At 34.9% G+C, this 25,850-nt stretch overlaps 4 protein-coding genes across 5 annotated transcripts in view; 1 reads left to right on the plus strand and 3 right to left on the minus strand.

The window, feature by feature from the left end:
• LOC123679138 (zwei Ig domain protein zig-8-like) overlaps nucleotides 1-25,850 on the plus strand; it is a 520,657-nt gene that overhangs the window by 407,141 nt on the left and 87,666 nt on the right. For both annotated transcript variants that reach the window (XM_045616547.1, XM_045616556.1), the window contains exon 2: nucleotides 17,894-18,054. In XM_045616547.1, the coding sequence (XP_045472503.1) occupies nucleotides 17,894-18,054 (161 nt within the window). The remainder of the gene's footprint in view (nucleotides 1-17,893; nucleotides 18,055-25,850) is intronic.
• Nucleotides 51-2,196, minus strand: LOC123679182. Its single transcript, XM_045616617.1, has 2 exons — nucleotides 1,212-2,196; nucleotides 51-508 (listed from the first exon to the last, which is right to left on the minus strand). The coding sequence occupies exons 1-2, from the start codon at nucleotides 1,269-1,271 to the stop codon at nucleotides 140-142; spliced, it is 429 nt and encodes a 142-aa protein (XP_045472573.1). The 5' UTR covers nucleotides 1,272-2,196; the 3' UTR covers nucleotides 51-139.
• On the minus strand, nucleotides 3,547-5,097 carry LOC123679193. Its single transcript, XM_045616629.1, has 2 exons — nucleotides 4,679-5,097; nucleotides 3,547-3,978 (listed from the first exon to the last, which is right to left on the minus strand). The coding sequence occupies exons 1-2, from the start codon at nucleotides 4,736-4,738 to the stop codon at nucleotides 3,610-3,612; spliced, it is 429 nt and encodes a 142-aa protein (XP_045472585.1). The 5' UTR covers nucleotides 4,739-5,097; the 3' UTR covers nucleotides 3,547-3,609.
• LOC123679173 lies at nucleotides 7,777-9,141 on the minus strand. The gene is made up of 2 exons (XM_045616607.1): nucleotides 8,979-9,141; nucleotides 7,777-8,208 (listed from the first exon to the last, which is right to left on the minus strand). The coding sequence occupies exons 1-2, from the start codon at nucleotides 9,036-9,038 to the stop codon at nucleotides 7,840-7,842; spliced, it is 429 nt and encodes a 142-aa protein (XP_045472563.1). The 5' UTR covers nucleotides 9,039-9,141; the 3' UTR covers nucleotides 7,777-7,839.

The following is a 25,850-nucleotide window of genomic DNA, read 5'->3' on the forward strand; positions in this document are numbered from 1 at the left end:
TCAGGCCATTTTCATTCTAAGAAAAATTTGAATGAAATAATCACAAGTGGTCTATTTTCGACTGATTTGACAACTTTTAATTTCAATCTCGCATTCAAGAACAAAACAATATAAAGTCATATATGAAAAAGCATTATATTCAAAAAACAAGATATTTTCTTGGTAAATTTTCCTCGTAACATTTATAGTAACGACCTACTAACTCATTTTGATCAGCAACTTTTTCTATACTGTTACATTTATCGTTTACTTCCTTTATGGTTTTGTCGTCTAAACCAAGACCTTTCAAATGTTCCACAACTTTTGCCATCCCAATATTTCCATTTGCATCCACGAATCCAATTTCTAATACGATGCATTTAATAACTTTCTGTATATCGCTACTCGACACGTCAACAGTAGTGGACTTCAGTAATTCTTCAATTGAAGCTTCATCTACTTGTAACTGTTTTGCGCATTTTCCTTGGAGCTTTTTCATTTGGTCTTTCCAATCCTCAAACTTGTCTGCCTAAAAAAATTATGCTTGATATAATAATAATAATATTATTGTTGATATACTCCTAAAATCTCAATTCGGTCGTATATGAGATCACTGAAATATTGAGGTTTTCTTTTCGTTTTGTTTCTTGAATTTTCTCTGGTTCTAGTTCGTGATTAACATGGAATTTTGCCTCATACTAGAAACTGTGAACTTCACATCTAAATGCGATATTTCATCTAGATCGAACTCGAAAAAAATCTAAGAAAATTCACAACATCGAAAGAAATTACGTTTTATTTCCAAGATCAAAAACCTTCCAGATTTGAGATTTTGGATGTAGGTTGTAAACATTAATTTGAAGCTTCGTGTGAAATTTCGAATTGATCTGATCATCAGAACCATAAAAAATTCAAGAATATCGAAGAAGTAATGTTCAATATTGCCGTGATGAATATCAATTTTTGTGTAGAGAAAATAATGTTTTAAACTTCTTGCCAAAATTCGGGTCATTAGAGTCATTGAAACTATAAAAAATTCAAAAAGAATATCTTTCATTCGTGCGCTAATTGTGCCCCTTGAGGCCACCTTACTGCATATATGTGGTTTCAGGGGTTCAATCAGCGCACGTTAGTGCTGTCCTTTTTTCAAAAGATTTCGAGTAATAGCGGGTATAATTTCTGTGGTTTCAAAAAAGTAATGAATATAAAGTAATAAGAAGTGTCAAACTCACCGTACATGCCATAACTAATACCGCAAAGAAAATTGACAAAATTAATCTCTTTTCAATCATTGTTGCTATTGGATAATTCCCCGAAAAAACAAGCTCAAACAACGTCAATTGTATAACCAGTTATGTGGAGTAAATGCAATAGATTTTAAATTTAAACAGATGCTTATCGGACAAAGTATCATTCTGGAACAAATCATTAATCCTTGTCCAGTGATATATGAAACAAATAAAAATTAATAATTTCGGTTTTTTTTTCTCTTTTCAACGATATCAAATGAAGACGCGATGAGCATTCTTATGTAACCTTATCATACTGTATTCGTAATCCTCATTCATATTGCTGATAAACTAGTCGTTAGAGGTCAAATTATTCAAATGTGGTGGGTGAAACAATTTATGCCAAAATAGACAAACAGTTTCAACAGCTAACGATAGGTTTCACAAAACTCTGATTGACCGATCAACTGGTCGATTGTAGTTTGAAATCTATGGAAGTGTCAAAAATTTACTGGAATTGAACACAGAAATGATTTGATCGAGCAAATCACCACAATAAAAGTATTATGAAACCCACCATAAATATTTCAGTCTCTTGAGATATTACCATATGACTTCTTCTTTGAATAATTGGAAAAGTATCTATTCGATCGAACTAAAATAATGATATTTTTGTATATCACTGATCGATTTATTTGAATGAACGAGAGAATGAAAAATATCTTTGAAACACAACCATCCTTCATATGTGCCATTGAACTTAGGTAAGTCTATTACTGGCAATTATACCCTTGACTTAACCTCAGATTTGACATCATTATTGAGAACAATTCTCTTATTCAACATGAAAATAATTTTACTTTCACACCTATTCATATAGTCGAAAGATTCCTCAATTTCACTCATTTCACTATTAAATTGATCGTCTTCACAAGATTCTTCAATTTGTGATGAACTTCATCAAAGCATTCATCAATTGATGATAATTTATCTTTGAAACCTCTAATAACAACAAAATCTTCTTCGCTCAAAGAAGATGAATCTCTTTCAAATTATTATTGTGGACCTTCCTTTTATACTAACACGTTTTCTCACAAGCATTCTATCCATAATGAATAAATGTATAACTAACTACATGAGTGAATTAATCTTGTTGACCCGAATTGTATTGGTAGGTATAAAAAGGATACTTAACAGATGGATTTCTTTGACTATTTCTTGATTCCAAACGATTGGCTTCTTCTCACACACGAAGGCAGTATTCTTCTGGAGACTTCAAAGATTAAAGCTTTGCTTTCCTAGTACTTTCTCGGTTTCCAACGCTTGGGAACAGAAAGGACACTAGTTTTCTTGTTCAAATGAACTTGACTTCAACTGGAAAGATGGACTTTATTCCTCTGGCACTTTTTTGGTTTCTAATGATGTCTTCTCTGAAACAGGAACAGAAAGGTCACTTCCTCCTCAGTCCTTTCTCCTACGTAAGGAGATGGTGACGTCATGACGTTTGTTCGACTGTGATCGACCATTTGTCACCAGTCTTTCGATATAACGAATTTTACACTAACCAGGACCATGGGAATATTTTCGATATAATGGACTGTATAAATTATCAACTCCTGCACTGGTTTAGCGGATTATTTACACATTTTCAAACATTACCACGGTAATGTTTGTAAATGTGCCTACCCACGGGTAGGTTATGTTTTTTTACATCTGACACAAGAACAGAAAGAGAAAGAGGATTTTCTCATGCTATCAGGAGGTTAAATATAACCATGGAATGTTACGCATAGAATTCATAAATATAAACAATAAAAGAACTCATCAATTTGACTGAATTTCATCACTTGTTATGTCCTGTCAGTCCAGTGGTACTGAAGTTTTTTATGGAATAGTTTGAACATAGGGAAGGTTTACATTCCACATATTCCACATATGTATACACTGTTATGTGAAAGATTAGTTGTTTAAAAAAAATGTCTATATATTTGAGCCCGAAAACGCTCCACTTTCAAGAAACAGAGTGTTGAGTTTGAAAATTTTTGTCATAGCAGGTGCACTTGACAAAGGTATCCAATTAAAACTTCGCATAGATATTTCAATTCGGAGTTTACATCATGTCACACGACACTTAGACTCAAGTGTCAGTCAGTTCGAGAAATTGTCTCTTAGGTATTGTATTCGATTCTTCACACTTTTATGCCATTTTCATTCTAAGAAATATTTGAATGAAATAATCACAAGTAATATACATTCGAATGATTTGACAACTTTTAATTTCAATCTCGCACTTTAGTTACGGATTCCGTTATCTCCTATCTTCAAGAACAAAACAACATAACAATATAAAGTCATATATATTCCAATCCCACTGAAAACTGAATACGGAAAAACATTATATTCATAGAACAAGATATTTTCTTGGTAAATTTTCCTCGTAACATTTATAGTAACGACCTACTAACACATTTTTATCAGCAACTTTTTCTATACTGTTACATTTATCGTTTACTTCCTTTATAGTTTTGTCATCTAAACCAAGACCTTTTAAATGTTCCTCAGCTTTCTGAATCCCAAGATTTCCATTTGCGTCCATGAATCCAATATCTAATGCGATGCAGTAAATAACTTTCTGTATATCGCTACTCGACACGTCAACAGTAGTGGACTTCAGTAATTTTTCAATTGAAGCTTCATCTACTTGTAACTGTTTTGCGCATTTTCCTTGAAGCTTTTTCATTTGGTCTTTCCAATCCTCAATCTTGTCTGCCTGAAAAAAAATTTATTCTTGATATACTCCTAAAATCTCAATTCGGTCGTATCTGAAATCACGGAAATATTGGGGGTTTTCTTTTCGATTTGTTTCTTCGATTTTCTCAGGTTCTGATTCGTGGTTGACATGAAATTTTGCATTAGACTTTTATTCAGATCAAACTCAAAAAAATCTAAGAAAATTCAAGAACATCGAAAGAAATTACGTTATATTTCCATGATCAAAAACCTTTCAAAGTTGGATATAAATCTGAAATATTCATTTTTAAGCTTAGAGTGAAAATTCGAGTAGATCAGATCATCAGAACCATAAAAAATTCGAGAATATTGAAAAAGAAATATCCAATATTGCCGTGTGAAAAATGAAATCTTTCATGTATGTATAGAAAAAAAATTTCAAACTTCGTGTCCCATAGATAATACCATAGAAAATTCAAAAAGAATATCTGAAAAAAAAATTTCAGAGACAAGTTGTATATTTCGTGAATATAAAAGAATAAGGAAACCACTATCGAAATTTCAGGTGCTCTCGTGCTTACTTTAATTCGTGCGCTAATTGTGCTCTTGGAGGCCACCTAACTGTATTTATGTGGTTTCAGGAGTTCAATCAACGCACGTCAGTGTTGTCCCTCTTGAGATTGCACTATTAGATGTATTATTTCTCTGTGTTAAAAAAAAAAAATAAGTGTCGAACTCACCATAGATGCCATAACTACAACCGTAAAGAAAATTGACAAAATTAATCTCTTTTCAATCATTGTTGCTATTGGATAATTCCCCGAAAAAACAAGCTCAAACAACGTCAACTGTATATTCAGTTATGTGGAGTAAATGCAATTATCGGACAAAGTATCATTCTGGAACAAATCATTAATCCTTATCCATGATATACGAAACAAATAAAAACAAATAATTTCGGTTTTTTTTTCTCTTTTCAACGATAGCAAATGAAGACGCGATGAGTATTATCGGTATTCTTTTAAAATTAACGATGCATACACTCTTACATAACCTTATCATACTGTATCCATAATGCTCATTCATATAACTGATAAACTGGTATTTAAATGAGGTGGGTGAAACAATTTATGCCGAAATAGACATTAGACTCACAGTTTCAACGGCTTACTTAGGTTTCATAAAACTTTGGTTGACCGATCAACTGGTCGATTGTTGTTTGAAATCTATGGAAGTGTCAAAAATTAACTGGAATTGTACACAGTAATGGTCTGATCGAGCAAATCACCACGACACAAGTATTATGAAACCTACTATTAATGTTTCAGTTTCTTGAGATATTACCATATGACTTCTTTTTTGAATAATTGGAAAAGTATCCATTTGATCGAACTAAAATTCAGAAATCAGTTACAAAATAACAATAATAAAATAAATGATAATAAAATAATAATTATAATTGATAAATAAATAATAACCTAAGTAATAAAAAAAATAAGGATAATAATTATGAATGATATCAAATAATGATACAAATAACAAACCAAGGAAAACTACAGAGATGGAGAGAGAAGTCCCTGCATGGAAGACATTTAAACGAGGTGAACTAGGATCATGTCGACATTGAAGCGTCGAACTATTGGCTTATTATTGCCTTTGAATCACCCAACTTACAGATGTCATCTCGAAAAGGAATCTTCACCACAAATCTAACGTATTCATTACGGGAGAAAGTTGATTTGAAACTTCAACCAACCAAAACCGCTGTATTAATGAATTTAGGTTATCATTTTCAAAAGTCGCCAATAAATTCAGAGACCTACAATTTGAAACATTGTTAGTGCTTAAACAACCGGAAACTGTGAAGCCAAAAACAGTATTTTGTAATAACGGAAATACCTTTTTCGAATTTTTCTGCTGCGGTTCTAAGCAATCCCAAAACTTGGACGATCAAATGATCATATCGATCCTTTTTGGTTTGTAGTCTGCTATTTTTGGTAAGACAAAACAGTTCAAATTCATTGCATGATTTTCAGTCAACGATTCCACCAAAACATCGCATTGTCTATTCTAATGTGAAACTGAATTTATTCCTGTCACACTTATATGTGCATTTGACAGAGGTAATTTTAATTTTGAAAGGAAATCTTCAGTAATGAAATTTGATTGTGATCCCGAATCCAAGAGTGCATGGCAAATATGATTATTTCCATAATTGTCAGTTACGTGAATTTTCACTGTTGACAATGAAACATTGTCAAACTTGTAAGGTCAACTCTTTTATTTTCCACATGCAATAATTTATTATGCTTTTCCTTGCAACTTGGACAAGCATTATGTCGACACTCATTAGATTTGTGTCCTTTGCAAAGACAATTTTTACACAAACTTAATTCATTGATTTTCTCAACTCGTTCTGAATTACTCAATTCTAAAAAATACGAACAATTATAAATTGTGTAGTTCTCATTGCACAAGAAACACTTAACCGATTTTGATTTTACTTTACTCACCTAAATAGCTTCTGACATGCTTTCTCTCAAATTCGTTTTTAATTTTCTCTGGATCAATTTCATTGTTTTGTTCCAAAGATTCGAGCAAATCAGTGAATGTTTAAAGAGAGAATCTTTGAGATTACGTAGTGTCTTTGAACATTCCTTCTTCAATGGTACCAAATTAAATAGGCACTTAATATGGTTATTAATCAATAACTTTTTATTATCAAATCGGTTGCATATTAAGTTTCAAGCAATAGCATAATTTTCTGGTGAAAATTCAAGGGACTCTATCATTTTGAATGTGGCACTATTCAAACTAGCCAGCAAATATTTTTTTTTTGTATATCGATTGATTTGAATGAACGAGAGAATGAAAAATATCTTTGTAACTCTACTATCCTTCACATGTGTCATTGAACTTCTTCTCACGCACGAAGACAGTATTCTTCTGGAGACTTCAAAGATTGAAACTTTGCTTTCCTAACACTTTCTTGGTTTCCAACGCTTGGGAACAGAAAGCACACTAGTTGTCTTGTTCAAATAAACTTGACTTCCACTTGATTGATTGGTGCCATCTGTTTGATTTCTCTCAAATATATGATTGTTTACAACTGCAACAGCAATTTCTTCACACAGAAATGTGAGATATTCTTCAAAAAACCCAAGAAGTCAAATATCATTGAACATAGCTCAATCGACAGCAAATGAGTTGAATATGTCTTCTATAATTTTCAATTTATAAGCGTTATCAATCGATAATATATTAGTAGGATCCCTCTACTGATTTCGTTAGCATTTTGACTGAATTTCATCACTCGTAATGTCTTTTCAGTCCAGAGATATTGAAGTTTTTCATGGAATAGTTTGAACATAGGGAAGTTTCACATTCCACATATGTATACACTGTAATGTGAGAGATTGGTTGGTTAAAAAAAATTCTAAATACTAGAGGCCGAAAACGCTCCACTTTCAAGTGTTGAAATTCAAATTTTTTGTCATAGCAGGTGCACTTGACAAATATATCCAACTGAAATTTCGCACAGATATTTCAATTCGGAGTTTTCATCATGTTACATGTCACTATTGTAACAATTATACGGGGGTCATACTTTTCAGGAGTAGTGCCCTATTTAATCCTTCAGAATTCCTTAAGACTCAATTGTAAGCCGGTTCGAGAAATTGTCTTTTTGGTATTGTATTCGATTCTTCACAATTCTATGCCATAAGATAAATTTTAAATCACAAGTAATGTTCTTGCGAATGATTTGCCAACTTTCAATTTGAATCTCGCACATCAGTTACGGATTTTGTTATATCCTATCTTCAAGAACTAAACAACATAACAATATGAAGTCATATATTTTGCAATCACAGTGAAAACTGAATACGGAAAAGCATTATATTCAAAGAACAAGATATTTTCTTGGTAAATTTTCCTCGTAACATTTATAGTAACGACCTACTAACACATTTTTATCAGCAACTTTCTCTATACTGTTACATTTATCGTTTACTTCCTTTATAGTTTTGTCATCTAAACCAAGACCTTTCAAATGTTCCTCAACTTTTGCCACCCCAAGATTTCCATTTGCGTCCATGAATCCAATTTCTAATACGATGCAGTAAATAACTTTCTGTATATCGCTACTCGACACGTCAACAGTAGTAGACTTCAGTAATTCTTCAATTGAAGCTTCATCTACTTGTAACTGTTTTGCGCATTTTCCTTGAAGCTTTTTCATTTGGTCTTTCCAATCCTCAATCTTGTCTGCCTAAAAAAAAATTTATTCTTGATATACTCCTTAAATCTCAATTCGGTCGTATCTGAGATCACGGAAATATCGGGGTTCTCTTTTCGATTTGTTTCCTGGATTTTCCCTGGTTCTGATTTGTGGTTAAGATGTAGTTTTGCATTAGACTTGAAACTGTGAACTTCACATCTGAATGCGATATTTTATTTAGATCGAACTCGAAATTAATCTAAGAAAATTCAAGAATCGAAAGAAATTACGTTATATTTCCATGATCAAAAACCTTTCAGAGTTGATATTCTGGATGTAGATCTGAAATATTCATTTTTAAGATCTGTGTGAAATTTCGAGTAGATCGAATATTGAAGAAGAAATATCCAATATCGGCGTGTAAAAAATGAATTTTTCCATGTATTTATAGAAAAAATAATTTTTCAAACTTCGTGTCCATTGAAAATTCAAAAAGATAATCTAAAAAAAAAATTTCGGAGACAACAGAACCGACCAATTTGTATATTTCGTGAATATAAAAAATAAGAATCAGAATCATAGAAAATTCAAGCAGAATATCGAAAAAAAAATGAGGAAACCACTGTCGTAATTTCAGGTGCTTTCGTGCTCACTTTCATAAGTGCGATAATTGTGCCCTTGGAGGCCACCCAACTGTATTTATGTGGTTTCAGGAGTTCAATCAGCGCACGTCAGTGATATCCCCCTTTTTTTCTCAAGATTTCAATGTTAGGTGTATTGTTTCTCTGGGTTCAAAAAAAAATAATATGTGTCAAACTCACCATAGATGCCATAACTACAACCGCAAAGAAAATTGACAAAATTAATCTTTTTTCAATCATTGTTGTTATTGAATAATTCCCCGAAAAACAAGCTCAAACAACGTCAACTGTATATTCAGTTATGTGGAGTAAATGCAATAAACATTAAATTTAAACAGACGCTTATCTGAGAAAGTATCATTTTGAAACAAATTATTAATCTTTATCCATGATATAAGAAACAAATATAAGTTTATAATTTCTATTTTTTTCACTTTGCAACGATATCAAATGAGTATTATCGGTATTCTTTCAAAATTAGCGATGCATACACTCTTACATATCTTTATCATACTGTATTCATAATCCTCATTCATATAACTGATAAACTGGTAGTTGAATGAGGTGGGTGAAACAATTTATGCCAAAATAGAAACACAATTTCAACAGCTTACTTAGATTTCATAAAACTTTAATTGACCGATCAACTGGTAGATTGTAGTTTGAAATCTATGGAAGTATCAAAAAAGAACTGGAATTGAACACAGGAATGATCTGATCGAGCAAATCATCACGATAAAAGTATTATGAAACCCACTATAAATGTTTCAGTCTCTTGAGATATTTCCATATAATTTCCTTTTCGAATCACTTGAAAAGTATCCGTTCGATCGAACTAAAATTCAGAAATAAGTTTCAAAAGAACAATAGTAAAATTAATAATAATTAAAATGATAATTATAAATGATAAATAAATAATAATCTAAGTAATAAGAAAAATAATGAATAATTAGTATGAGTGATATTAAATAATAAAATAAATAATAATAAAAATAACAAACCACGAAAAACTACAGAGATTGAGAGAAAAGCCCCTGCATGGAAGACATTCAAACGAGGTAAACCAGGATCATGTCGACATTGAACTGGCTCACATCAAGTGTATCCAGAAACGAAAGGTTTTCTTTTAGCCATCCAAGATCAAGTGATCTCAACGAGGAATTACTCTAGGCATATCATAAAAGATTGAACTATAACTGACGATCGATGCTGATATGGGTGTCCAACTAATGACTAATGAGACAAACCAACATATCACAGGAGGATGTCAAATGTTTGCAGGAAATGAATTTAAAGAGAGACACGATGCTGTAGGAAAGATACTACACCAAGAATTGGCAATCATATTAAAACTAATTCATTCTAAAAAGATGCCGTACCGACCGGAGACAGCATTACTCATCGATGTAGCAATACCAAATAACAACAACCTGCGTCAAAAGGAGGTCGAAAAAATTTCAAAATATAGGGACCTCGAATTTCAGATAAGGCGTGTTATTGTACGAAAAATTAATCGACAAAAGGAGTTTACCAAATATTCAGTCATAAAGCTTTCACACGATGAAAAAACTGTTGAATTTTTTTTTTGTTGTAACTTTCTGACTGTTTTATCATGAATCAACATCCTAAGAAGACTACAGTAAAAAATAAATACTAAACAATAAATTTTATCCGAACTCAAAGTGATTACTTTGGAGATTATTAAAATAGTACCCTCTAGGAACCTGCAGAGAAGTGAAGGCGTTTTCGATTGAACATATAGATGGCACTATAATATAGTTATTACTGAAGGCTTCAGGTCTGTTCCTATTGGTACAATTTTCGCTTTCAGTCTTGCTAGCAAATGTTCTGGTTATATGTGGCCCTATTCAGATGGACTAACAATAAGTTTCTAATATGATTCCATCCAATATCCGGTGAAGCATATTATTATGATACGAGCCTCGACGAAAACAGGGTACATCTCAGGGACCCTCCCTCATCTAAATGAAGCAATAGAAACTTGGGAGACCATTCAGGCAGGGAGGAAGATTTCATTCCAACCCAATTGAAATATTCCCAACGGACTTCGGAATTGCAACCGGAAACATATCCGAGCAACTTGTACAGCTTATTTTATTTCATCCCTGGGAACGCTGGAAGTTTTTCTGTGTCGGGCCTTTTTCCCAAGAATGGAGTTCCATCAATTTTCTCCACTCCACTAGATGGAGGTATTGATCATTTCACTGCCTGAGTCCGCCAGCACGGTGGAAGATCCAGAAAACGCTCAAATCGAGTGTGTATCCTCGCGAAGTGCAGCCGAAAAAAGCATAATAGACCGTCATGTACATGCGATGGGTTTAGGGGTTTATTTCATCCGGATACACCATCTGCCTTGGGGCGAGGTTTAGAGTGGTATTTCTGTAATCTGCTAGTATTTTTCCATTTTTTCTCGGGGTGGATATGTTTGGAACTGAATGGTCGGTTTGACTGCGGAATTGGATCAGAGAAATCGATACAGTGTGGTTCAGATCTTTGAAGTTGGATAGAACAACTCTTTTCATGAAAAAAATTCCCATGAACATATTATATCCTGACAAGCTTCGTTTTCGAATTGAAAGCTGTTGAATGTTGAAAAAAATCAGTTTTTTAATTATTCGTATAAAAAAAGTACCAACACTCTCGCCTGACTAGTAATTCGGAGGTTGCGGGTTCGAGTCCCGCTCGGGGGAGTACTTTTTCCAGAATTAAAGAATTGTCTGAATGCCGTGAGATTAATTCAATATATTAAGATATACAGACGTTGAACCATTATTTATCTATTATGTGAAATGCCAAAAGTCAATCGCTTAATTTATGCATACAAGTTCAGATTGTGTGAACTCATTATTGATTGCAATTCTTGTTCTCGTTTTGAATTCGACGTCTATTTTGGTATAACCAGTAAACATGTTTTGGTTAATTTTTTTCTATAAGGAAGGTCTGGAATCTTTCAAGAAATAAATTGTAATCATTGATATGAGATCAATAGTTCACGAACCATGATTTGAGAATTTTTTTATGTATTTCCATACGTTTTTTGCTGTTCACAGGGTGTTTTTTAGATGGAGGACAGGCGCAAATTTCAGATTTCTCGATAATTTCAAGAAAAAAAGTCCTGTTAGCATGAGCCAGCAAACGTGATTAATTTATATGATCAATTATGAGTATCATTCAAATCATAAAAATTACTGAAAACAACGTTTTTGGATTTTTCGAATATCTTATATTGGGTGTACAACTTTACAATATATAGCTGTAGCGGTTAGTGGTTTTCGAAATAAATAGATCATATATTTCATACAATAAGTTTAGTTATTTGTGAACATAACGCCATCGAAATATTAGTCGATTTGTGTCTGCATCATAAAGTTATTCTCGATTAATTCTCATGTCAGGTTACGAGCCAAATTCTCGTTTAATATGAAGAAATCGGCGACTGAATGCTCTAAAATACCTAAGTTGAGGTCGCTATTAGAGGAAGAACGTGCCTAGAGTGGTTCCAACGCTTCAAGAAAGGTGATATTGACGACGAAGACTACCTGGTGGTGGGAGAGAGCAGGTTTCCGAAGAAGCAGAATTGGAGACATTACTTGATCACGACTCGTGTCAAACGCAACAAGAATTGGCAGGATCATTGGGAGTGACGCAATAAGCCATTTCAAAACGCCTGAAAGTCATGGAAATGAATCAGAAACAAGGAAATTGGGTGTCGTACGAGTTGAAGACGAGAGTTGTTCAACGTCGTTTGTTTACCTGAAAACAGCTGCTTGCAAGGCAAGGGAGAGATTTCTGCATCGCATTGTAACTGGAGACGAAAAATGGATTCATTACGATAATTCTAAGCGCAGAAAATCATGGAGATATCCCGGCCATGCTTCCACGTCAACGGCCAAACCGAATATTCACGGTTTCAAGGTCATGCCTGGCGTACTGAGTTGTTGAAACGGACTGAAACAATCACAGACGATCGTTATCGAACGCAATTAATGCGTTTGAGCCGAGCATTTAAAGACCAACACCCGCAAAACAAAGTGATTTTACAGCATGACAATGCTCGACTCATTGTTGCGAAAGAGGTCAAGACATACTTGGAAACATTGAAATGGGAAGTTCCACTCCACCCAGACGTTGCTTCCTCGGACTATCACTTGTTTCAATCAAAGGCACATGGCCTGGCTGGCCAGCACTTCTGTTCTTATGAAGAAGTAAAAAATTGGATTGCATCAAAAGATGACCAGTTCTTTCAACGTAGGATTCGTACGATGTCTGATAGATGTGAGAAAGAAGTGGCCAGCAACAGACAATAATTTGAATCATAAATATATAACCAGTTTTCTAAGATAAAGCCTCGAATTTCGCTAAAAAAACGGCGGAAGAAATGTTGTAGCCATATGTAGTTCTGGAAATGCTTTCAGTGAGCATCGAATTTAGGGCAACCTGTACAAGATCATCATGAACGAAAATAGATTCTTGACACATATAGAAGATTAATTTGATCGTAGCTCCCAGAAATAATTAAAAAGGAGATAAAATTTCGAGAAGTAATTAACCGATAAAGCAGCACATGCTTTTTCAAACGAGGAGAACTCTTCCCGAATATAAACTCGAGGAAACGCCCTCTACCCCTAATGAAATTATTCACAGTTTAAAATCCAACCGACCTCGAAGAGCCCCTAATCACCGACTGTTCCCCAAAAAACCTTCTTACTCGATCGGGGTGACTATTCAAACTCCATTAGCTGATGGCACTCGCCTGCGGGCCGTGTTCAAGGTGCCAACATCTTCAGTTTCCGCGAATTTCGAATCTAATTCTCGAACCTAATCGCATAATTACAGTCTTGCGATTCTTCGTCGCACCAATCAGTTTCCCTACGGATCCTTAATTGTGCACTTTGTCCGGACTTACAATATGCTGATTAAACTGCATGAGCTGCAACAAATGACCCTTTCTAAACCTTCACTTGTAAGGTCAATGTTAGCTGTCTCAGGTATTAGTCCTTTATTGTTCCAGAGGAACATGTAGACATTATTACGTTTTGAAACTAGTTTATTATTTGATTATCTTAAGAGGCTTGGAGTGCACACGGGATGAAAGTTGTTGCAGTTGCAAGTGCTTGAGACAAACGTTCGAGGCGGTGAGTATTCTGTTGTATGTTTAGTTTAAACTGAGGATAAATGCAGCGCATTCAATTATTTTCTCTTGCATTAAGCTAGTTAAGATGCACACCAGGAAGAATGGAGTGAAGATTTCATTGAATCTATGTTTCTTACGATGGGGGTGTAGTGAGACTAGAAAATTAGGAAGAAATACTCACTGTTAAATTTAATCTATAATTCAATTCAAGGTCCATGCTTTTCATTCACGATTTTTAAATTTCTCGGCTAAAAACTTAGCTCCCAGCTAGCCACTGACGTAATGCTGGTTATCTTAGAAAATCTAGTAGCTGGTAGCTAATATTTATGTTCATGTTGTCATTCACAATAAGGAATACATTTGTGGCACCAATCATTTCCCCTCCGGGTCCTTAATTGTCCTCTTCGTCAGGAATCACAATATGCTGAATAAACTGCCCGAGCTTCTACAAATGCTCGTCTCTAAAGCTTCACTTCACTACCATGGAAGATCAATGTTAGCTGTCTCAGGTATTAGTCCTTTATTATTCCGGAGGAGCATGTAGATATTATTACGTTTTGAAACTAGTTTATTATTTGATTATCTTAAGAGGCTTGGAGTGCACATGGGATGAAAGTTGTTGCAGTTGCAACAACTTGCAAAGTGGCTTCAGATAAGCGTTCGAGGCGGGAAGTATTCCGTTATATGTTTATTTCAAACTGAGGATAAATGCAGAGCATTCAATCATTCTCTCTTGCATTGAGCAACTTAAGACACACTATGGAGAATGAAGTGAAGATTTCATTGAATCTTTGTTTCTCACAGAAGGGTTGTAATGAGACTAGGGGATTAGGAAGAATTGATCTCTGTTCAATATTTTATAATTCAATTCGAGGTCCATTCTTTCATCAACGGTTTCTAAATGTCTCTACCAAAAATTTAGCTGCCACTTAGACACTGATGTAATGCTGGTTAGGTTAGTAAATCTAGTAGCTGATAGTGAAGTTCCTGTAGTCCTTGTAGATTTTTCAAATGCTCGCCTCCAAAGCTCCAGTTTACTACTGTGTAAGGTCAATGTTAGCTGTCTCAGGTATCAGTCCCTTATTGTTCCAGAGAAACATGTAGCCAGCTGTTGCAGCTGTTGCAGTTGCAACAGCCCTAAGATAAACGTTCGAGGCGGTAAGTATTCCGTTATGTTTAGTTTAAACTGAGAATTAATGCAGCGCATTCAATTATTCTCTCTTGCATTAAGCCTCTGAAGAGAAGATTTCATTGAATCTTTGTTTCTTACAGTAGAGATGTAGTGGGGCTAGAGGATTAGGATGAATTACTCACTTTCCTCAAGGCCCATTTTTTTCATCCTCAATCTATATGTCCCTGTCTATAATTTTAGCTGCCATCTAGTCACTGATATAATGCTGGTTATCTTAGTAAGTCTTATAGCTAGCTGTTAAGTTCATGGTGTTATTGATAATTTAGAATGTCTTCGTCATGGCAATCAGTTTTCCTCTGGATCCTCAATTCTTTGTCCGGAATAACAATATGAACCTCTTCACTGTGTGGAGTCAATCATAGCTGTCTCAGGGATGAGTCTTTATCGTTCGGAAGAAGCATTTAGTCATTATCATAGTCATTATTTTATTATCTTAAGAGGGTTCCTCGGAGTGCACATGAGATGAGAGTTGGTGCAGTTGCAAGTGCCTTGAGATAAGCGTTCGAGTTGGTTTGTATTTCGTTATGTATTTAGTTGGATGAATGCAGAACATTCAATTATGTTCTCTTGGAATAAGCTACTTCAGACACAGACTTGGGAGGATGGAATGAAGATTTCATCAAATTTATGGTTCTTGTATCTGAGGTATAGTGAGACAGAGAATCAGGAAGAATTATGCTGTCAATATTCTAAAAAAAAAGCATATATATATATATAGACTTTTTCATGTGATAACAGCCCTTATTTATATTGAGGAATACCGAAAAACAGAGTATTGTTTGAAAAATTCAATGTTGAAGCATTCATTGTTCTCACCGTAGAACCGTCCAGTTGTTCAGTTTCTAGATCTGACAGTGTGAATTTAGCTCAGAATAACTCGCTGTCGTAATTCTGCCTATTAATGAACTTCTATTAACAAATTTTTATTTCTACTAGTTAATTCATAGAATTGAAATCTATTTGGAATATTTTCCACTTCTTCACATAACTAGCTATACAGTTTTATTAGTAAATTTGAATGAATTGAGCAAAACTCAGAAATCTGCACGTCGTTGGTTTATTTTTCAAGATTGAGAACAATCATTTCGATCAGAATAAAGAATGTTGATAACAAGAAATATGTTGAGTTGATCGGATTTCTGAAATTTAAAATTGGATGATTATAGGCCTAAAAAGTTAAACGTAATGAAAGACAGTCACAACAAAATTTTTATTGGAAGCTGAGATTTGTCTGCATGAAGGAGAATTATGAATATGTTTTAGCTTGAAATTTTTTGATACAATGATTAGCTTAGGTTAATTTGTTTATTGATCTAGCGGGAACAAATTGACTCGAAGAAATCGCGAATCTACCAAGATTAAGCCTTGTAAAGAAAATTTTTTAACATAAGGGTTTATTAGGATTCAAATCTTGTTGGAATCCGCAAATACATCAAAATGAGACCTAACGATTGGAACTATCTATGATAATTCATTGGATTTGGAGCAGAAAAAAAAACATTCAACAACCTATTGGTATAAAAAGCTTACGGTTTTCCAAGAATTATAGCCAAGTTTTGCAATTTCCTTATTCTAAAGGAATATAGTGGCCAATGTCTTCAACCTTTCTCTTCTGGAGATGATCTTTCAACTTCGAAAAGCTATTACTGTAGCTGAAATCTAATTCGGCCGCTGAATACTACATTGAAACTTTAGAGAAAACAATAAATAAATGAACGGCTATGGTAATTCTAGGTGATAACATAGATGTCTTCCAATCAGCAGAAAATATTGCTTCAACATCAGAAGACAATAATCTCCCACAAAGAACTTTACACTTACAATATATCTATAGTCTGTTCAAATATAAACAAGTTCGCGCATAAATAGGAAGGTCTGGAATAGGAAAAGGTACTGTCCATCCAGATTCGAACTGAAGGAAATTCACATAATCGTACAGTTTATACTCCATATCAATCTACAAATAAAATATATAAGACAACTCAACATAAAATATATATCAACAAGTGAAGCCATAGATTTCATTTATTCCTCTTCTGTGAAATGGATCCGCAAATCATCAATATTCAATTGATATCCATATTTCGTTGCAATACCATAGTGGCAGTCTGTGAGAGACGAAGAAAGGATAAGCTTTATAACCGTTTGACCAATTACAACAACAATTGCCTTTGCGCAAACCATGCGATTTACTTTGTTTATATTGCTCCGTCTTAAATCTTATATACTCTATGATAAAGCGTTAGGATTGTCAGCATCTGGCATCAATTTATCTAGTTCTAAGGATTTTGTTTCTAATGTTCACAATGAATACGTTTTCATATAATTGTATTCGAAATGTTTTCAATTTCAAATTGTCTACTTTGAATTTGGTTTTATTGGATATCATTACCACATTAATGAGATAATAATTTGAATATTAATGATATACTTGATGAACCGATATTTTTGCATCTTTATGATCAATTTTCATTGTATTAAATAAAAATTACCAATATTACTTTGTACTTGAGTATCAGTTGAAAAAAATATGTGCTGATAACTGAACCTTTCGAAACGTTACTCACAAAGCAAAAGGAAAAAACTTCAATAGAAACGCTCCGATCGGACTCGCAACCCCAAAAACCACCCCCCTCCCCTCCGAAATTTATTCAGGCTGACGTCACGGCCGATATCCATAATTGAAAGAGTTTCCACGTACGTCGGCCCCTCCTTCATTTGCGACCCTAATCCGGTTGATTTTTCCAGGTGATGCGGAGTCGACGTCTTCTTATTTCGACGAGGGCTTCCTCAATAGCAACGTCAGCAGCTACCCCTATTTCGAATTCAACGTGCCCCGCAACGTAACCACGGCGGTCGGCCAGACCGCCTTCCTCCACTGCAGGGTCGAGCAACTGGGAGACAAAGCGGTGAGTTCTTTTTGTATTCATATTATGTTTGTTCTTCGACGGCCCAAATGAAAAATGGGAAGGTCGGAGTTTCACTTTGACGGGGTGAGATTTCAGCGGTAGGTTGGGGGCAACGTTGCCGGTTTAGCTGTTTCAACTGGAGATCCACTGATGAAGGCATGAAGAAGGCTTAAGGGATATTCTTCACAACTTTCATGGAATAGAGATAAACTCAATGCGAATTTAATGTCAGCTTCCATCACTCATCATTATATCACTCACTTGTTATCAAATGAATATTCTGACATACCACCCATATAATTCTCCAGATCTCGCCCTCAGCGAGTCCTGGTTCTTTGAAGACATCAGAAGAATGCTCAAGGAAAGATATTTGGCTCTAATGAAGGAAAAAATGAGTCTATACAGATATGATATTGTTCTATTTGGAACGCTTTAATGCCGCATCGTGAGTGCCTCAGGGGTCTCATTTGGGTCCGTTAGTCTTTTGATTTCTATCAATGGAATCAGGAAATTCTACTTTTTGCAGACGATTCAAAAATTTTCTCTGTAGTTTGCACTTTACATTATTGCATGACCGTTCAAGGTGAACTGAATGCATTCTATGGGAAGTGCAGACGAAAAGAATCAGTTCTCAATATTCCCAAAACCCCAGTGGTCTCTTTTACAAAAAAAATGGAGATACTATTTCAAATTTTTATTCATCAATTATGAAATGCTTGCTTACATTACTAGACAATATATATATATCACGCTTTTATATTCAGCAGACTAGATTTTGCTACATATACAGGGTGATTTATCGGGATGGCCTATTAGACGTTTATGATAAACTAATTATGATTTTAAGCTGAAAATTTGCATATTGGGGTTTGAGACAATGATTTTTTTCCCCTAAAATATTTCCAGATCTCTACAACTTCATGTTATACCGGAAACAGACTACTACTTCCTTATTTCAAATGGCACAACCAGTATTTTGTTGCAGCATTTTAGGAAATATACCATAACTTGGGCAAAACTCAACGGTTCATGAGTAGATGGTTAATGAGTGAACGGTTCATGGTTAAAATGAGTTAATTTTTATATGTAGAATCGACTAAGATAAAGAAAAATATAGATTCTTATTTGAAAATCCTGAGTTGTGATGAATTTGAGTTATCCAAGTTCATGATCTCCTTATGAACACCTTGTACATTTTTGCTCCAAACTGCAAACAGCCTATAATACTTCGTATTTGCAGAATCGAAAAAGAACAAAATTTAGTCGAAAAAAGCTTTTTTTGTCACAATTTCTTTTTTTTTACTCAAGGTATGGCATATTGCCGCAATTGTCTCAAAAGCTATCTAATGATGCAATAATATACTGGGTGTCATTTGAAAAAAGGAACTTGTAATCTGTATCCGGTTTTAGGGAGAAAGATCGTTGTCTCAAACCCCAATTGCAAAGTTTCCACTCAAAATTATGATTGATTTTCCATAAACGTCTAATGGGCCATCCCGGTGAATCACATTATTAAGTTCACATATTAAGACTCGAATTTAGGTTGGGCATCATAACTCAAAAATGTTATCCCAAGAACTATTCCATAAGGCAAATACATTTCAACGTGATCAGTTTGGAATATCCACAAGCTTTTAAATGGCTCATCAGAGCCAGGAGTACTTCTTGACGGTATCTTTTTACACTCCGAGTATAACACTGAGGATACGCAATATGTTTTACCTCACACTGTTTGTGCACAGAATTCTCCTCTACATCGTATGCAAAGAGAAACATCCTTGTTTGGAAAGTTGTGTGACTTATTTGTCGACAGTTCAAGAACAATTAGGCAGAAAATGTTTATTAAATATTTCAAGGAACTTGTTTTCCTCTATACAAAGAAAAACATTTTTTTTTTCAACTGCTGATGTTTTCTTTATCGAGGATACGCAACTCAATTTACAATCGCTCAAAACCAATTCGTGGACTTTTTTGTTGTTTTCTGAAAAAAATGACGGATTTAGCGACCACAACGTTCACCATCGACGGTGCTCCATCGACCAAATTTGAAGTCCCTTTATTTTCAATATGTTTAACTATATGAATTACGATATAAATTACGTTCAGAATGAATTGCAATTGAAAACTAACTGAGCCTTTATTGTGGCGGAACAATTGTTAATTTTCATGTTGAAATATAGTTGTAATTGAAGTTTGATCGTTATTCGTTCAATATTGACTGAATAATGAATAAATTCATATAAATTTTCATTATATAAATTCTGAATCAATCATATATGGCATCGAGTATTCCTTCCTAAAAATAAGGTCTGTATTGTGGTTCGTCACTCATCAAAATATTATGTTCAATCATAGTTTTTTCAGATATTTAAATAAACATTCAATGGTGAGTCACGAAATAATTTCTTCGAGGAATGTAAACACTTTATCACTGAAGGCATCCAGTTGGAATGTATGTACATTAAATTCATCGAATGATCAAAACTCTTCTCGTTGAAATTTTTATCAGCCTGGCCTTGACCTGCTTGGTTGGCAGTTTTTTGACACAAGCAGGAAGTTTTATAAAGAGACATTCCCCAAAACTGTGATCCTTGCTGTGATCTCTTTAATCTAAAAGAGTTCTTTCGAATAATGGATTTATTTCTTGTGTCATGATGCTATAATATATCTGATTGGATTCTTTTTATTATGAATGCGCATTATATTTCCTAATTTGTAAATTGATTGAAAAGTCAGGAGATTCGATTTCTTAAAGATAAAGCCACAGCAATAGCGATAGAAGGGACTGAAATCTATATAAAAGCAATTTTAAAATTATACAATACTAATGAAAACTTAGTTATGGTGAATGCGCAATGCACAATTCAATATCATAACTTGATGGAAATGTAGATTTTTTCCTAGATTAGATTACGTTTCTGTAATCTAGACAGTCCTGATACTCTTGGAAAGGAGACGAAAAAAGGCACTATCTAAATGATCTGAATGTCAGAGTAAAATTCACTGTCGAACATTAAGGAAGGAGTCAATCTTAGGTCAAGGTAGCTAGATAGAGTTTAGCCCCAGAAAGGATACATTTTCCTTGGTGAAAATGGTAGACCTCTCTCTAATCACAACTCGTATAGAGGATTTTTCCTTTTAATTGACCTCTACAAATAGAGTATTTCTTGTTTCATTGACAAACATGAAACTTAAAATCTTCTTGGAGCAAGTTCATATAAATGTTCACATTTTTTGTTCCATTTTTATCTGTAATCTCAACCTGGCAACGCTGCATCCGGGTTGATCTGTCGTCGATAATATTGTTTCGGGGAACAGGCCAGAGATGATCTGAGGCGCTTTAGCTTTGAAGTTTTTTGTTCTAAGGAAATATTGGATTGCTGGGTCTAGAGAACCGCGGAAGTTTGGAGATTGCTTTTGTTCATGCAGCAATAAGATTTGACTTTGAATAAGGGGTTTTTTCCATTGGAATTCTGAAGGATTAAGATTGCAGGTTTTGACAGTTGATTCCGATGTCAGGTGAATAATTCATAAACGGCATTCCATTGAATGCTGGTCTTGCTGATATTTCAGAATCGGTAACGGTTGCCGAGATTTTTCAAAATTGATTGTTTCGTGCAATTGAGGCGTAAATTAAGACTGTCTGAAGACTGTAACATTCCATTTGAAGATATTTTCCAACCTTTTCATACTTATAGATCCTTCTAGAATAAGATGCAAGCTCTCTCTTGACATATTGGCCTTTATGCGCAGGTCATTTCTTTTGAACTCTCATCAGTGATTGGAGTAGACCATGGCTAGGAAGCCCAGTATCTCCTAATTACCTTCAGCAATATTCCTAGATCCGATATGGATAATGAGTGCCTGTACTCGATTTCAGAAAGTAAGTAGGATCTTTCACATCCCATCACTTAGAATTATATCAATGTCACCTAGGAGTGTTTTTGTTTCATTACACCCCGACCTCATGGTCTTTTGTGCCTCCCATCTGCCCTCTTTGTTCTCGCTATTAGTAATTGTGATTTACAACTCACCTGCCATTTCCAGAGTTCTAATAAATTACAATATCTAGGATTACTTCAAGGAGGTAACTTCCTCACTTCTAAAAATTTCTTATCCAAAGCAGATTTTGCGTTGGCTAGTGATGGCAAGGCATTCCGTCAACAGGTGATTCGGAGTTTCCTCTTTTTTTTCATAAAATCTGCACCCGTCGTTTTCAGCTGAACTTATTCTCATGAGGTGCTTCCTAAGGCAACAATGCCTTGTGAGGAATTCAGTGAGGAGGTGTAGCATATTCTTGCGTACATCCAGATACTTCTCAGATCTCGCAGTATCAATGGTTCAACCGAGGAAGGTATCTTTACCTATACCACAGGCAAATTCTAGGCCAATGAAATGTAATATCTATTACTTTGGAATATTCAAGTATTCAGCAAAAATTTCTTTCATCTTTCGTACATTGTATGAGGTCATCAGAAAGTCATTTGTTATCTCGGTGATTACTACGATGAATTACTGGTTGTAACAAATTTATTCTGCGTTTTCATACATTGTCATGAAACACCTATCCTTCCTAACTTCGGGTAGTTTGCAAATACCTAAGTTACCGCTCTAACTTATTCGATATTCATATTAGGATTGCTCTTCAACTTCCGAAATGAAAAATGGCAAAGTTGGAATTTCTCTTTGAAGGGGTGAGATTTGAGAGACACTGGGCTGGTCGGTCTGTCATCGATAATATTGTTTCGTGGGACGGGCCTCGAATGATCTGTGGCCTTTTCGCTTTGAAGTTTTTTGTTCAGGAAATATTGTACTGAAGGGTCTGAGGACGCGCGGAAGTTTGAAGATTGCTTTTGTTCGTGTCCAGATAGAATTTGACTTCGAAGTTTTTGCAGATGGAATTCCGGATATTAAGATCGAATATTTCGATAGCTGAATATGATTTGTGGGATAAATAAATCGCATATGAGAAAACACGAAATAGTGGTTTTGGCATTAGGAAAAAATTGAATTGGAAAATCAGTGCAGTGCAAAATTTTTTTTTTGTTAGTAAACTACAACAATTACGGAACCTTCTAGATTGAACAACATTATTAATAATCATGTGAAAAGTTTCACTAATCTTAAATTAAAGCATTAAAATGACAATAATCTTTACAATTTTTATTTCAATCCACAATATAATCTGATGACATTCTACATACCCATCTAATTCAACATAAGCTACACAGGAGGTTAAAGTGTTTTCGAAAAATGAATGAAGATACGATGTATCAAAAACACTGGTGTTTCTTAATTTTCTTTCTGTGCTTAATTCTTTAATTTTCACCGAAAATCCTATTCATTTTGGAGTAAATATTTCATTTCTGATGAAAAATCAAATATTGAAATGTTTGGGCCGATTATCTAGTCAACGGCAACATTCGGAGCTTTTAAAGACGAGTATCTTCTCCTTAATAATAGGTTTTCATATTTTCTTCAAAATTCGTCTTTATTTATCAACATACCCTTCAAAGTAGGATAAATGAAGTCCAACGCTCCTCCAACTTTTCAAAACCTTTTCTGTAAAAAGATTCATACTTGCTTTCGAAATAGATTTCAACATAGGCAATCACTGCTTAATTCAAGCCGAAATTTTGAGAAGCATCTTTTGAAGATTGGTACTAACTCATGCATTTCTATAATCAACTTTGTAAAACAGCAGCATCTAAAGTGAAAATAGCAATGATGATTGTCAACCTTTCAGAGATGGCAATTAAAGATGACTTATGAGTAGGGAAAAAGTAAAAAAATAAAGTTTCTTAATGCGAAACCTCCAGGCTTTGTTTGATTTCATAATTTTCCATCCAGGACCTAAGACACATGAGGCATCTTAAAGATTTGTTGCCTAACCTATTGCGGGTTTTTGTAACTGTAAGAGCTGCTCTGGAAAATTGTTTTACAAAAGGAGCTGAAGATGCTGGCGTTGATAAAAAATCCTTAGCCATTTTGGCTAAGTTTGAAAAGATATTTCCGAAACTACCAAAAGATATCATTCAAATATAATGAAACAACTAATAAAGTCACAATGGCGAATGCTTCAGTCTTTCGGCACTCTTGGAATCCCCTTATTTAGTTTATGCGCACACGAGATTGCAGAAATATATGACGTGCGACGCGTGCACATCAAGCTCAAGTAATATCAAGTGGCTTGATATCAAGTCAAGCAATTTAATATCTAAAATTAAGTCAAGTTAAGCTCAAGTATGTAATTTTCCACCAGCTTGATTTTCAAGTCAAGTAGTTAGTAAAAATGTCAAGCTACTTGGCTTGATGAATTCCTACAAAAAAGACGCGGCATCTGTGAGTCATTTCCTGGACTTATTCGGTATTTAAAAAGGTTATACCATATTACCACGTCATATGGAGTAACATTTTTGAATACTTCACTCAAAATATTTTATACATTAAATGTGAACTGTCTATTAGCATTATGACTGCTTGGAGTTGCATAAGAATATCTCCATTCATGTTAGATAGGTAAGGTTAGGCTAGGTTAGGTTGCAAAAAAAATAGTTTTTTTCCAAGTTCAACAGCCTGCTTCCCGGAAGAGACAGATGTTATCGAGAAAATTGTTTATATTTCTCATAGTATTATCTAACCTACTCTGGGACACCCTGTCTGTTATAAAGACGCTTCGATCAAACCTACCCCCTCCCCTTTGAATTAATTACCAAAACAGCGAAATTAAACGTCGCTCCAAGCCACATCTCATCCGTTGTAGCCATTCGATCGTTCGCGGCAACCCATTTAGCCTCGTTGTTTGCACATAATCTGAAGCCGCTGCAACGAAACCATCCCCTACCACCACCCCCTCCTCGAACGAACCACAAGTAACTACCTCCTCATCGAAAAATAACAATGGCATCAATCACACTCCGGATCGAAATAATCTCCGAGGCAGTTAAACACATCCGCGATGTTAAGACTGATAAATTCATCCCTTTTTGCGGCAAGAGAATGATTGCGTTTTTCAGACTCATCCATTCTCGCCTGTACATCCTACCCCACAACCAACCCCCCCTCTCTGCACCGGGGTCCTGTCCGTGGCTGGGAAAAAAGAAAATGTATTCTTTTGTGTATCTTGAAGTATTTCTACTCCCGCGATCCTCGGATGCTGAATAAAAATGAACACGTCCTTTTGTGGCGTGGTATTATGAATGCGGCGAAGAGGTTAGAATGTTTGTCCCCTTCCGTTTTCGGGTTGTTTTTTTTTTTATTTATCTGTCCGTGCAGTTTCGTTTCGTTACCTTTAAGGAATTTGAGACAACGCGATTTTGGTTGGGCTTTGGAGGGGGTTAAGCGTAACAGTTTTACTGACAAAACGGCACTTGAAGCAGTGATGGATCGGGATTTGACATGTATCGTTGTTTTATCGTATATGATGGAAACGAAAAAGCCGATGAACTTCTGAAGGAGGCATCAAGGTGATTATCTGTCCTGAGCCCTTCTGTGGGCTTGAAAAGACTGATATAGTATAGTGGAGAAAACGAGACGATCCTGTGAACTTTTTGATGGAGTAATGACATCTAATATTTCCTCGACCGACCGCGTGAGGAAAATGATCAAGCCACATCTCAACACCAAGCATGCGGTCGACAAGAACAATGCAGAAATATTGGAGAGATCATTCTATGGAGGAGGTACAGGACAAGCTGAAAACCACGGTGCCTCAAATTTTTACGCCCACAAGAGGGCTGCCGTATGGCCCCCGTGTATCCAGGATGTGCAGAGCTGGTTGCGGTAAGGTGGATTTC

The sequence above is a fragment of the Harmonia axyridis genome, chromosome 1 (assembly GCF_914767665.1).
Source record: "Harmonia axyridis chromosome 1, icHarAxyr1.1, whole genome shotgun sequence".
Lineage (NCBI taxonomy): Eukaryota > Metazoa > Arthropoda > Insecta > Coleoptera > Coccinellidae > Harmonia > Harmonia axyridis.